At 45.9% G+C, this 13,846-nt stretch overlaps 1 protein-coding gene across 1 annotated transcript in view; it reads right to left on the reverse strand.

Annotated features, from left to right (window-relative positions):
• The window catches only part of LOC108797428 (trafficking protein particle complex subunit 9-like), a 214,008-nt gene extending 203,387 nt beyond the window's left edge, over positions 1-10,621 (reverse strand). The window contains exon 1 of the mRNA XM_018569017.1: positions 10,469-10,621. Within this exon, the coding sequence (XP_018424519.1) occupies positions 10,469-10,620 (152 nt within the window). The 5' untranslated portion in view covers position 10,621. The remainder of the gene's footprint in view (positions 1-10,468) is intronic.
• Positions 10,622-13,846: the final 3,225 nt, after the last annotated feature.

Raw genomic sequence — 13,846 nt, forward strand, 5'->3', positions numbered from 1 at the left:
CAATTGTAAATAGTTGAGGTGTCCCGTGTGGGTTAGAGAGAAGAGAATGGCGTGCTCCAGTCATATGCCGGTGGATCACACAATGCGCCAGAAGATAAAAAGCCCATTTTAATGAGTTCCCTGTGACAGTAAAAATCAATGTGTTCTCCTGGGGTCCGCTTTTGATAAGAATCCTATTGTACCCCAGAGCCGCCAAGGTGCGCGCGCCAAGAGAGGTCACCAAACAATGACACCATTTGTACATCGCACTCCGTACTTCTCCATCATCTTCCTATTTCCAGGCTGCCCCATCCTCCATAGTCTAGAATAAATACAGCGCAGCCGGGCTATAGAGGAACGCCATTAACCCTTCGCCCGGCCTGACAAATCTCCAGCACACGCGCTCGCCCCCCGGCTGCGGCGGATCACAAAATAACTTCCATCTAAATGCAAATATCTGAAGTTTTTGTTCTAGTCCGGATGGAGCCCAATTTGCTTTGGCGATGTTCCTTGCTGGGTGCGTTGTCTTTTGGAAAGGAACGCAATGGAAGGTCTTGGTGACGGGATGATGCAGGACTGTCATGGTATGTCACGGGCTGCCAGTGTCAAGACCATAAAGGGACTCCTTGCAATAGCACGCCGACAGCAGGAGAAAACAGAGTGACGGAGAGTTGAGCGTATTCAACTAATGCTTCTCCTTTCATTGCCCAGGGCTAGTTCACCTTTGCACAATAAAATGGAAAGGTGAACCAACTCACAGCACCCTCCTCACCCCTTTCTGCATCATCTCTACGCCCAGCTCTGGCTCCGGACAACGTCCCGCCCAGCTCCTGGCAACTAGTGACATCACTCAGTGTCTGTTCCCACTGCAAGGATGCTCATTGTTTGCTTGACCCCCCCCTTACCCCATTCTGGCAATGGAATGTCCCTCAGTGTCCAATGGACCTGCATTAGCATGATGATGTCAGCGGTCCTTAGACTGCCGGAGCCCAGGGGAGAAGAGACTGTGGGGACCGGTCTAGCAGTCAGGCAGGACTGAGGATCAGATGAGTGTATCTGCTTATTTACACTGCCTAGACTAAGTGAACATTTAACCCTTTCGCTGTAACCGGCGTATGCCATACGTCACTGGAAGTGGGCCTCTTTAAATCTCTGTTTACATGTGAAAAGACGACTGCCATCAGATCGCTTCCAGGGACCAGTTTAGTGGGGGCCCCAAACTCACCCCCCGCCTCCACCCGACACCCCCGCCTTGTTTCCCAGCTCCGCTGCCCCTCCTGCGGGCCTGGGACCGGCATCACAAGTGTCAGCGGGAAGGGAGACTGGCTAACATCAGTTTGCCGATCTCCTCCCTGCTGAATGAGACCAGAAGTGACGCTGATCCCTCAGCTGTCATTGCTGGGCTGCAGACGCCGGGCAAGGAGCTACTGGAGCTCAATCTGCGCCCTGATAGCTTCTTTGGTGTGGAAAGGTGACACTAGGAATCTATTAGACCCCTAGTTTCACCTTAAAGAGTACCTGTCACCACTAGTATGTGATCACATGGGGGCTTGTAAGCCTTCCTATGTGATAGCAAAAAACAATAGCAAGATTAAAGAAAATAAAAATGTTAAAGTCCCCCGCCCACGCACATTAACAGAAACACGTTGGGTGCGCCTATGTACAAAGACGATGATTGCACTACAAACGTTAGATATTGCTGTGTGCACTAGAGTGAGAGAAATAATCCTAGCAGTGGCGTCACAAGGGGCGTAGCCTGGGTGCCACATTAATGACTGACAGTCATTTTGGTGTCACCCCCTATGAAAAGTCGGGCACGCGGTCATGGACAGTGTCTGGAGAGAGGAGGGGACCCGGCGGTATGAGGTAACGCCCTCTCCTCTCTCTGCCGGCGTCCACCACCAAGATGGCCGCCGGCAGGCGTCAATAAGATGACAGCGCATGCGCGGTGACGTCACGGCGGGGTGTCACCTGGTCTCCGCCACCGAGTGACACCCAGACTCGGGACGCCCCTGAATCCTAGGGCCAATATTCATGGATATCTCTAAACTGATGACCTGTATTACACTGCCAAATCCCAGGGGAGAAGAGTCTGCGGGGACTTGCCTATGGACAATTTGAGGTAACGTATTCTGTCGCTGTTTCACGGACGCACGTCATTTCTCACATGAGCATGCTGGGTGTTTATTTACTCATTGTAACCTCGGTCTTTTATATTTGGGTATTATATTGTGTTTTTGGGCACTAAAAATAACGTGCATTTTTTTACTACATTTTTGGGTTTGATAAAGAAGCGCGCTAATATCGTGTGATATCGTGTGACGTAACATTTTACGACTGCCGCCATTTTATTCTACAGGGTCTTTGCTTTCAGAAAATATATATAACGCTTTTAGTTTATTTAAAATATTTTTCAGGCCTAAGGGCAGGTTCACACCACTTTCCGGACCAGATCTGGTCCGGAAAATGGTGTGAACCTGCCCGCAGTTCCAGTGCATTCCAGACCAGACAAAATGAGACATGCAGTATTTGTCTGGTCTGGTCTGGAAAGGACTGCGCTGGTGTGAACAGAGGCCAGAAATAACATAGGGATACATTAGGATGCATTTTGGATCCGTAAACAATCTGGTCTGGTCTGGAGATGATCTGGATGTGGTGTGAATGGGCCTTCAATGTGGATGATAACATCTGTGCAAAAAACTCCAAAAACACCTTGGCAGTGAAAAGGTTAACCCTGGCGGCATGCGGTTAGCATTGTAATTCCTGGAGTTCCCCTTTAAAAAAAAATGTTTCCATGCAGCCATATCAGAGGGTATAGAGACAAGGCGGACACAGAAGTTGGCAATGCAAAAACAAAAAGGTGCACGCCTGGAAACCCAAATCTTCCGCATTAGACGTTGCCCGCGGTCAGAAAAACACTGGCGGCGATTGGGAGCGGCGGGATCGCGGCTGGGCGAGCGCTCCACGCCTCACAATGAATTTTTTATCTTCAAGGTAGCAGTCCGCAGATATTCGCGGGGAATGAAAGGACGATGGCGGGCTCGGCTCCTCTCTTCTGCTAATGTCGCTCCTAACCGACGTTCGCTTTCTCAGTAGCAGAGACTTTCAAACTCCAAACCAATTATTTGCACACAAAAAAAGACGCCGAGCTTTATACATAATCTCCGGCGTGCACAGCCGAGCGGCAAAGGCGACATTAATGGACTTAAATGAGGATTTACACACTCCCAACTTTCATATTTGTTTTTCCTCCTTGCCGAGGATAACTGGTATCTCGTCTCCCTGTGAATAGTGGATAGAGAGGAAATATAATTGGTTGGAAGACTCCACAAATGTTTTAGGAATAAATTCAGCGCTAATAAACTCTCCGTCTCTCTCTGCTAAATGAAAGTCGATCGGACATTCACTCTAAATTGACTAAATGCAAAAGGAGTGCAAAGACTTGCAGTTGGTTTGCTTTCCAAAGGAGCCAAAACATAGAAAAATCTGTCCCCTGCCGGCATGCTGCAGAGAAGGAGCCTTGTTCTCTGTATGGAAGCAGTGGTCTCTCTGCGAAGAACAGAGAGCAAACAGCGACGCCCCCCCTCCCCACCACCACCACACACACTGATTTGTAGCCAGATCTCTCCAATCAGCAGGGAGCATGAGCTTTCCTGAATGCAGAGCTATAGGTCTGATTTGGCAAGGGAGTGCCAGACCTCTGTAGTGAGACTACTACTTTCCTAAATGCGGACCTATAGGTCTGATTCAGCAGGGATGTGTCAGACCTCTGCAGTGAGACCCCTGCTTTCCTGACTGCAGACCTATAGGTCTGACTCTGCATGGGTGTGTCAGACCTCTGCAGTAAGACCACCACTTCCATACAGATAGCAAGATCTTTCCAATCAGCAGGGACCATTGATTTCCTGACTGCAGACCTATAGGTCTGATTCAGCAGGGGTGTGTCAGACCTCTGCAGCGAGACCACTGCTTCCACGCAGATAGAAAGATCTCTCCAATCAGCAGGGAGCATGAGCTTTCCTGACTGAATACCTATAGGTCTGATTCAGCAGGGGTGTGTCAGACCTCTACAGTGGAACCACTGCTTCCACACTAATATCAAGACTTCTCCAATCAGCAGGTAGCATGAGCTTTCCAGCAAAATCTCCCCAATCAGCAGGAAGCATGACCTTTCCTGACTGCAAACCTATAGGTCTGATTCAGCAGGGGTGTGTCAGACCTCTGCAGCGAGACCACTGCTTCCACACAGAAAGATATCTCCAATTAGCAGGGAGCATGAGATTCCCTGACTGCAGACCTATAGGTCTGACTCAGCAACGGGTGTATCAGACCACTGCTTTCCTAACGGCAGATGTATGGGTCTGATTCAGCAGGGGTGTGTTAGACCTCTACAGTGAGACCACTGCTTCCACACACAGCACTAGTCCTTCTCTGCAGCATGCTGGCAGTGGACAGGCTTTTCTACTCAAGTCGTGCCTGCTATAAAAAGAAAACAAACTGTAAAACATTGAACATCTTTTGCTTTAATGCATCTGGGCTTTAAAGTGGTACCGTGTTTCCCCGCAAATAAGACCTACCCTGAAAATAAGACCTAGTACTATTTTTGGGAATTGCTAAAATATAAGACCTACCCTGAAAATAAGACCTAGTTGTGATCATTCCCAGGGCCGGTGGTGGCATAAAGGGGGAACCTGAAGAGCCGCGGGAGAGAATCAGCGGTGCCAACGAAGCCAGCGCTAGAGTAAGTGAGGCGGCAGCGGAGGGAGCAGAGCCGCATAAGCCGATGCCTCCTCTATAGCGCAGACTCCTGTCACAGGCGGAGTGATACCAAATACACTCCGCCTGTGAGGAATCCATATTGAAAGCGCGCTTCGCTCATTCTGGTTACCAAATTGCTCTTGGAAAGGTACGGCACCCCTGATTGGCCTGATCACCATTTTCTTAACTTTGCCATTTTTGATTATTTAATTTGGATTTGCATTGACTTTGGATTGTTGTACATTAAAAAATAAAATAAAACCTACCCCGGAAATAAGACCTAGTGTGTTTTTTTTGAGACGGTGTCTTATTTTCGGGGAAACACGGTAGTTGCCCCCTGCTGAGTCGGACCTTCAGCTCTCCAATCAGCAGGGAGCATGAGGTTTGTTGTTTGAAGAGCTGAAGATACTGATGATAAGATCTGCCAGCAGAGCACAGGCACTGTTAATTATGGTAAACATTAACTCCCCAGCTCCCTTCAGAAAATGACAAAGAATGGAAAAGTTTCAAGAAAAAAAAGAAAAGCAAGTGACAACTTTGAAATTTTTTTTAAAGCCACGCAATGTGAATGGGAACATGTAACAAATATAAAATTGGTGTTACCCCAAATTGGCTGCAAGAGTGAAAAATGAACATACTTTAAATTCAGATATCGAAGGGTGGCAACAAAAAAAGTCCATAATATGAAATCACCTGCACTCCATGCAGCGTACAGACCATGGATGAAAGGTTGGTGCTTGAAGTGACAACACAGATGGCGCCGTGTCAGATACAGTCCATCATAATAGTCACCAGCACTCAATGGTGTGTGCAAGAAGTAAATAACTTTTTATTAAAGTGACATTAAAGTCAAAGATTTTTTTTCCCTCCCCCAATGTGAATTAAAGCACTTACCTTAACCCCTTCGTGACGGGAGATGTACACTGTACGTCCCGTCACAAAGTGCCTATATGACTGGCCACGTACACTGTGCGTGACAAGTTATTTAAGGCTCTGTAATGCCGGTAACCGCTGATTTTCAGAGGTTACCAGTCGTTAAATGGGTTCTAAACCCTCCCGTTTTTTTGCCTATATCTACTGCTATCAAGCGGCCGCAAAGCATCTTGGGGCGGGCGCATGCGCAGACCACATTTTCGGCCGGGAGACGAAGAGAGACACAAGGTAAGTCTATGGACGTGTGCACCCGCATGCAGACACCGTGGGCTCAGAAGTGCCAGCAAGCACAGAGGAGTCAGCGCTGGATCGGAGACCCGCAGCACCGCTGGAGGGACAGATGAAAACATCAGGAAAGAAGATCGGATTTATGGTGCCCATGCACCTTGCGATTAGCATACGATAATCGCGGGAAATCCCGCGATCGTACGATAATCGCAAAAGTGTATGGCAGACGTGCGACCGTTTTTTGTCGAACAAGCATGATAGAAAACCCTGCATGCTAGAAAAAGCCTGCTCGTTCGACAACTGCGGAACGGGCCGGTGTGCACGCACGCACACTGCCTGTTCAGTATTGCGGTCATCGGAAAGCCCGCCCCTCAGGGGGGCGGGCTTGCGATGATCGCAAGTACGATCTGCCTGTCGTACGAGCTTTTAAATTAGCTTACAACCGTACAAAAGTCTTGCGATGGTTTTAAGGTGTATGAGCACCTTAAGAGACATCATTTAAGGTAAGTGCTGACATTAACATTGGGGGGAGGGGGAAAATGTATCCTTTAATGCAGGGGTGCCCACAATTTTTTGTGTTAAGATCTACTTTTCAAATGACGATCTACATGACATCTACCAACGAAAAAATCCTCTCCCTCGCTCTCTCTCTCCTGGCTGTCTCTCCTTGCTCTCCTGGCTGTCTCCCCCCGCTCTCTATCCTGGCTCACCTTGCTGTATTTTGCAAACAGTGTAGGGCAACAGGCTGTGTAAACTAATATTCTTTGATGTAATACATAGCACTTCAACCACCAGTATCCACCAGAAAGGTGTCAGGGAGCTTGGCTCAGCAGTCTCAGGCTAATAGGTAATCATGTGTGCACAGCTAAATAAATATACCAAAATGGAATAAAGGGGCCGCCATTCACACCCTTCCTGATCTACCAGCATCAACTTTGAGAGCTACTGTTAGATCACGATCTACCTAATGGGCACCGCTGCTTTAAATCGTCAAATGCGTCAAACAGTCCGACTCTGCATTTGCAACAAAAAAAGTTCCACTTTCTGTAAAAACTTTTTCTCTTCGTCGGAGTTTAAACAGGTTAATCAAACTCCAAAGTGTCAAACATATGGAAATGTATTGCAAGGAAAATGTCCTCTTCGTACTCAGAAACAGCCCATCGGACCGCTGCGGGAATTGAACAAGCTTCCTGTATCTGATTAGTGTAAACCAAAAGGAGATTTTTTTTAATGTTTTTTTTCCTTTGCTGCTTTAAAATGCTCAAAGGAAGCGCAGAGGGAGAGCAGTGCAGACGCTGGAACCCCGTGAGGACCAGCCCAGCAAACTAAATTGATTACAATGTGAATAGAGCACTCGATAGAGAAGATGGCCTTTCAACACTTGGCTGTCCCGATGCAATTCAGAGTCTGTTGTTTTGTAATAAAGGCACTTGATGCGGCAGATATGTATTTTTCACAGCAGACGCAGCGCAGGGCGAGCTACAAGTACGCTTAAGCTGTTCCGAAGAGGAAGAAAAAACCACAAGGAAGGGAATACAAAGAAACGGGTATTTAAAGGACATTGAAATCCGATCACAGAAATCTCATATCGGCTGTGACATGTTACTGTGATTTTTAAAGTTGTTTTTAATCCTTTTAAATCTGCAGCTTTTCTTAAAATAAAACCTGGTGATCCTGCCATGACGGTGCGTATTCAGGAATGACAGGGGTTAGGGGTGACAACGGTCTACCAGTTGTGCTTCTGCTTTGTCACACTGTCATAGGAAGCCCTTATGGCGACTACAAGCGTCCATACGGACGCACATTGTACAGGCACGGTTCACTGTAGGAAGCCGGTCCAGAGCAATGATATGCAGCCAATACCGGAGCAACTACATGTAGACAGGAAGTATTTGTCGAGTACTCCTACTCGCCAAGATGCTCCGATACCTTCCCCGGTACTGGAACTTCTGGTACAGGCAGTGAGGTAGGGAAACAGGGAGCCGGCTTCTGTGCGATCAGGAAGCTGGGCTGCAAGTAATGACCCGCCTCCCGGCTTCCTGATTGGGGCGAAAGCCGGCTCCATGCTGATTGGCCAGGAAGCCGGCTTCCCGGCCAATTAGCATCGAGCCGGCCGAATAGCCAGCTCCATGCTGATAGGCTGGGAAGCCGGTGTTCTATCGAATTCTACAACTCGTCGAGACCTTCAACTTCCGCCAGTGCGCCTGCGCAGCCCCCCAAAGAGAAGCATCAAGCTCTACAATCTGCGGCAGTGCACCTGCGCGGGCACCCGACGCCACAAGCACCGATGGGAGTTGAAGAACTCAATTACATATTCCAAGCCGCAGAGGCGCACCTACGGCAACTGGAAGAAGTCAACGAGGATTGCAAAAGCTGTGACAGCTGGCGCATGCGCACTGGCTAATACAGCCTGAGAACTGCATTCTGGGAGGAGGTCACATGCTCCCCCATACCTGGAAGAATCTCACAGGTTCTCTGATGAAGCAAAAGAGCAGCGGGGAAGCGGAAAAGTTAAGCACAAGTGGTCAACAGCCATGGATGGACACCACTATAAGACTATTCAATGTCTCCTATGGCACTTGGTATAAGGTCTAAGGATTAATCTCTATGACTAAGCCCACTGGCTGAGCAACATGCATTAGTAATGTCCTCCTTATATTGTAAAGTGCTGGGCAAACTGTTGGTGCTATATACGGTAAATACTGCCAGCAAGCACAGAGGAGTATAATAATTAGGGATGCACCAATGCCATTTTCCCCAGACTAATCACCAATACTTTTCCTCAAGTACTCAGTGATACCAATTACTGATACTTTTTTTTGTGTCATGTGACAGTTCTTCTATAACAATACAGACTAATTATTTTAGGACAGAGGTGGAGTGCCAGGGCCCGTTCACAGCTGCAACTACTGCACACTGGTAGTTCTGCCACTGACTCCAAGCTGTAGAAAGACAACAAATCTCAGCAATACATTATACAGCAATGCAGAATATCATCAGCCATCAAGGAATACAAATCCCAGCAATACATTATACAGCAATGCAGAATAATACCATCAGCTATAGAGGAATACAAACCCTAGCAATATATTATACAGCAATGAAGAATACCACCAGCCATCGAGGAATACAAATCCCAGCAATACATTATACAGCAATGCAGAATAATACCATCAGCTATAGAGGGATACAAACCCCAGCAATACATTATACAGCAACACAGAATACCACCAGCCATCGAGGAATACAAATCCCAGCAATACATTATACAGCAATGAAGAATACCACCAGCCATCGAGGAATACAAATCCCAGCAATACATTATACAGCAATGTAGAATATGTCCAGCTATAGAGGATTGCAAATCCCAGCAATACATTATACATCAATGCAGAACAATACCATCAGGTATAGAGGACTAGAGATCTCTGCATTGCTGTATAATATATTGTTGGGATTTGTAGTCCTCTGTAGCTGATAGCATTGTTATAATATCATTAGCTATAGAGGACCAGAGGTCTCAGGGGGAGATGTGTGGGCCGGCACTTTAAACAGATGCCGTTTGGTTCCCAAGAAGGCTGCCACGAGGTCCTTAGCAAGTGCGGGACCTTACGGCAGCCACTTCAATATAAAAATTTAAAGCGCCAATATCGGTTTTGGATATTGGGGTATTTTAACAAGTACTCATGAAAATGCCCAGTATTGGCACATATAGTGATACTGGTATTGGTGCATCCCTAAAGGAATGAAGGACCTTGGTGTTGTGCATGTACAATGTCTGGTACAATAAAGTTGGATTCAAATGCTGAAGTCTTGGAGTATGGCCGTGTTTCTCTGTCATATGTTGAAAGGTCAGTATAAGTGGGTCCAGGGAGTCTGAGGGCTTGTTCACACCAAATGCAGACCAGATCTGCATGAGTTTCTGCACACGCAGTGCAGTGTGTTTTGCCGCGTTTTTTCTGCGTTCCGGGCCATTTTTGTTTTTTTTTTAAAACAAAATTTCAGTTTAAAATGGGCTTTCAGTGTATTCCAGTGTGTTTGCATGCGTTTTTGATGCGTTTGCATGCATTCCAGAGAATGTTCCAGAACAGGTCAAATAGGGCTTGCTGCAGTTTTTCTACATGCTCTGGAACTGAATGCTGCGGTGTGAACTAGGGCCCAAAATACCATTGGAATACATTGGACGCAGTTTTGATCCGGTCTGTAACTGCTCTGCTCCTGGAACGCTCTTGGTGTGAACAAGGCCTGAAGCATTTTTAAACATGAGAAGGGCTTCAAAGTTGGGACTTCCTAGAAGCCACAAATTATTTCAGGAAACCCTGAAAAGACTTCTGTACATGTTGGCAGAGCTCGGTAAATGAATGGTAAAAATCTGCAGAACTCTTACAAAATTCTGATATTATCTGATCAGCGATAGTTATAATTTGGAAGAAAAAAACACCAGTATGAAGAACGCCCAAAAAGTTACCAAATCCTTCCAGGGGGAGGAATTTTTGGTCCTTGTATGACAGAATAAGACGGACTGACCTGTTACAATATGGATCAGCTGAGGAACACGAAAAAGGATATAATCTTCCAGCAGATGTCCAGCTTGCTGTTGATTTCTTGACCCTTTGCCAACTGTCTTTCCTCTTCTATTTCCTTCGGGTTAGGGAAGTTCAGGCCATCGTCCACCATCTCCACAATGTTCTCAAAGTTAAATTTATCCACCTGGATGGCCATTCTGAGAAGACAAAACAGAGGAGTTTAACAATATCTGGTGTCTTTAAGGGTCTTACCAAAAGTATGGGAGTTGTGAAGGTAGTCTGGGGGTAACAATGGGCTTACATACTATCTGCTCTCCGTAGTCACACTCCCATATTAATATACAAAACCCAGAGAACAAACAGGAGACTCTGATTGGTTGTTATGGATGGCACAGATAATCGTAGAAAATGCTCACCTCAGACAACTGGCTAGTCAACACAAAGAAATATACACTAAATGGTAAAAAAATATGTGGGCACCAGCCCCCCACCCCGAATTATTGAGTTCAGGTGTTTCCAGTGAAGAGTACTGTTAATACTACAGTATACAAAGACATTTTAGACAATTGAGCGCTTCCAACCTTATCACGAAAGATTGGGTGAAGGCCTTTTTCTGTTCTACCATGATGGAGATGCTGTACACAAAGCTGGGCCCATAAATACATGGTCTCAAGAGTTTGGTGTAAGGGAACTTGAGTGGCCTGCACAGAGCCCTAACTTTAACCCCACTGAATACTATTTGGATCAACTGGAATACCAATTGCAAGCCAGGTCTTCTTCCAGGTACCTGACCTCACAAAATGGGCACACATTTCCACACACGGTCCAAACTCTCGTGGAAAGACTTTTCAGAAGAGAGGAGACCAGTACAGCTGTATGTCAGGGGAGGAGGGGTATTCATATTACTGACCATGGTTTTGGAATGGGATGTTTAACAAGCTCACAATCCCCTACATGGCAAATGCAAAAACAATTACAACCAGGAGAGGAAGATTCCGCATGTGACCCAGTCACAATGTACTATATGGAACAAGCCTGACAGTATAGGGGATAAGGGTGTCTACAGAAATGATATGGCGGCCTGCCGTCATGTAATAAGATAAAAAGACATTCACTGGCCACCAAATCTTTGCATGAACAACCAACCAAACCCACTGGCAAACAAAATAATAATGCTATTGCTCCCCTTGGGTAGAGGCGCCAACAGGGTCTCCCAGGGCCACTATCCCTTGGCCCCAAAAGATTATAGGATGGACAGCAGAGACACAAGCATGCACCCTCAACCACCCTCTGATGCCTACGGCCAGCTGTTTAAGCAAACCATTCTATTGAACTGCCAATCCAAGCAGCCTCTATTAAGCAATCTGGATATAATAATGTACATACTGGATACATAAGCTGCACCGTAACAGTGAGGGCCCATTCACATCTATCTGGCCTGGCACATTACATGAATTGCAAGACATCCCTTTCATTAGAATGGGCTGCCAACGTACCAAAACACACCTAAAATCAGACATGCCTCATTTTTCTCAAAGCATCGCTCCACAATGTACAGTTGTCACCCTATAAGAGGAAGAGAGCCGTAACAAGGACCTTCAAGGTGGGATCACCAGGTATTAGCTCAATCTCTAAAAAGATTGACAATTACTTTTATTATTATTTATTACAAGTAATTATAACGTGCCGACAATTTAAGCAGTGCTTTACCCACTGAACATTCACATCAGACCCTGTCCTCAAGGAGCTTACCAACTAAGGTGCCTATTGCACATGCATACATACAGGGCTGATTTAGACGGTAGCCAATTAACCTTCCAGCATGTCTTTGGAGTGTGGGAGGAACTTGGAATACAGGCAGTCCCCGGGTAAAAAACAAGATAGGGACTGAGGGTTTGTTCTTAAGTTCAATTTGTATGTAAGTTGGAACAGGTACATTTATTAAGTGTAGCACCAGCCCCCAAAAATTGTTTTTAGTTTTGGATAGCATAGTGAAGGGTTACCCCCTATAACATTTGTTTTGCTGTGTGTGCCCCAGTTTAGAAGATTTCACCTCACTTTCTGTCCCTGTGACAATTGGATTTTGAATATTTTGGGTTGTCTTGGAAACAAGGATTGATGATAAAGCGTCAGTGGAGACACCTTTTTTCCCATGATAACTCTTACAGGAGTGAATTTCCCTTCATTGGGGTAGATTTCCTCTCGCTTCCTGTTGTCTCAAGGACAGGAAGTAAGATTAAATCTTCCTAATGAGGATACAGACAGCAGTAAAAACCTCACAGTGACCCAGAAGAAGAGGCGGACGGACACCCCTCGTCTGCAGGTCTAACAAGACCCAACTTCCTGTAATGTACGTGTAGTACTACAAACCAGACCCAAAAAGGCGGGCACTCCTCGTCAGCACAAGCGCTGAAATGCTGTGCGGTACACTTTGGCTGCAGCTTGGGACCCACTGCTGTATAGTAATAGCCTTCATTTGTAAGTAGGGGTCGGATGTAAGTCGGATGTTTGTAACTTGGGGACTGCCTGTACCCTGTGGAAACCCACACAAGCACAGGGAGAACATGCATGCTCCAGGCAGATAGTGTCCTGACCAGGATTCAAACTGGGACCCCCTGTGCTGCAAGGCAGAAGCGCTAACCACTAGACCATGCTAAACTTTAAATAAAAACCTTTAAATAAATGTACCAGACACGACAGTTATAAAGACATGCCTGACCCATAGGTCCTCCACACCTAGCAGGTTAAAGTATGTCCAAGTATGACTCCAGCATGGAAAGATGGCGCTGCATGGATAATAAGCACACATACTCAGTTCCTCCTTCGCCACTGCCGAGCAATTGGTATGGTTGGCGTAAGTTGGAAAAAGGCACAAAGCAGAAATCAATGAGCCGGAGAAGAATAAATTAACTATATTAAATATAATAAAAGTCTATTTGCGCTATAATTACGGGAGGAGAGGCAGAGATAGTGAACTACAGGTTTAAAGTAATATGTTCCAGCACTGCAAATGTTTAACAAGCAATTAAAAGCTAATTAAACAACATAAAGTGCCGTTTGTTTGGTTTTTGGACCGACTTCAACGCGGAAAACGAAGCGGAAACAGAAAACAAAAAGAGGAAAAAAATGAAACAATCAGTTTTATTAAAACCACAATTCCCATCGTGTTTCCTTGCTGTACAATATGTTGCAACAAGGAGGTCGGTATTAGCAGGTGTTTGTTTTATTATTTCCCTTTTGCCCACACACAAGCTAAAATGCTAATTTTTTTACTTAAATCCCCCACAACAATATTGTCTGAAAGCAGAGGACCTACAGAAGAAAAAGATGGTAGCTGCAACTTTTTATGTTGCAAGACATTTGCAACAATGTTTATCAAATCTATATTTTCAGTTAATAAATACTACAGATGTACAGCCAGG

Source organism: Nanorana parkeri, unplaced genomic scaffold (genome assembly GCF_000935625.1).
Source record: "Nanorana parkeri isolate BGI_ZX_2015 unplaced genomic scaffold, ASM93562v1 scaffold1275, whole genome shotgun sequence".
NCBI classification, from domain to species: Eukaryota; Metazoa; Chordata; class Amphibia; order Anura; family Dicroglossidae; genus Nanorana; species Nanorana parkeri.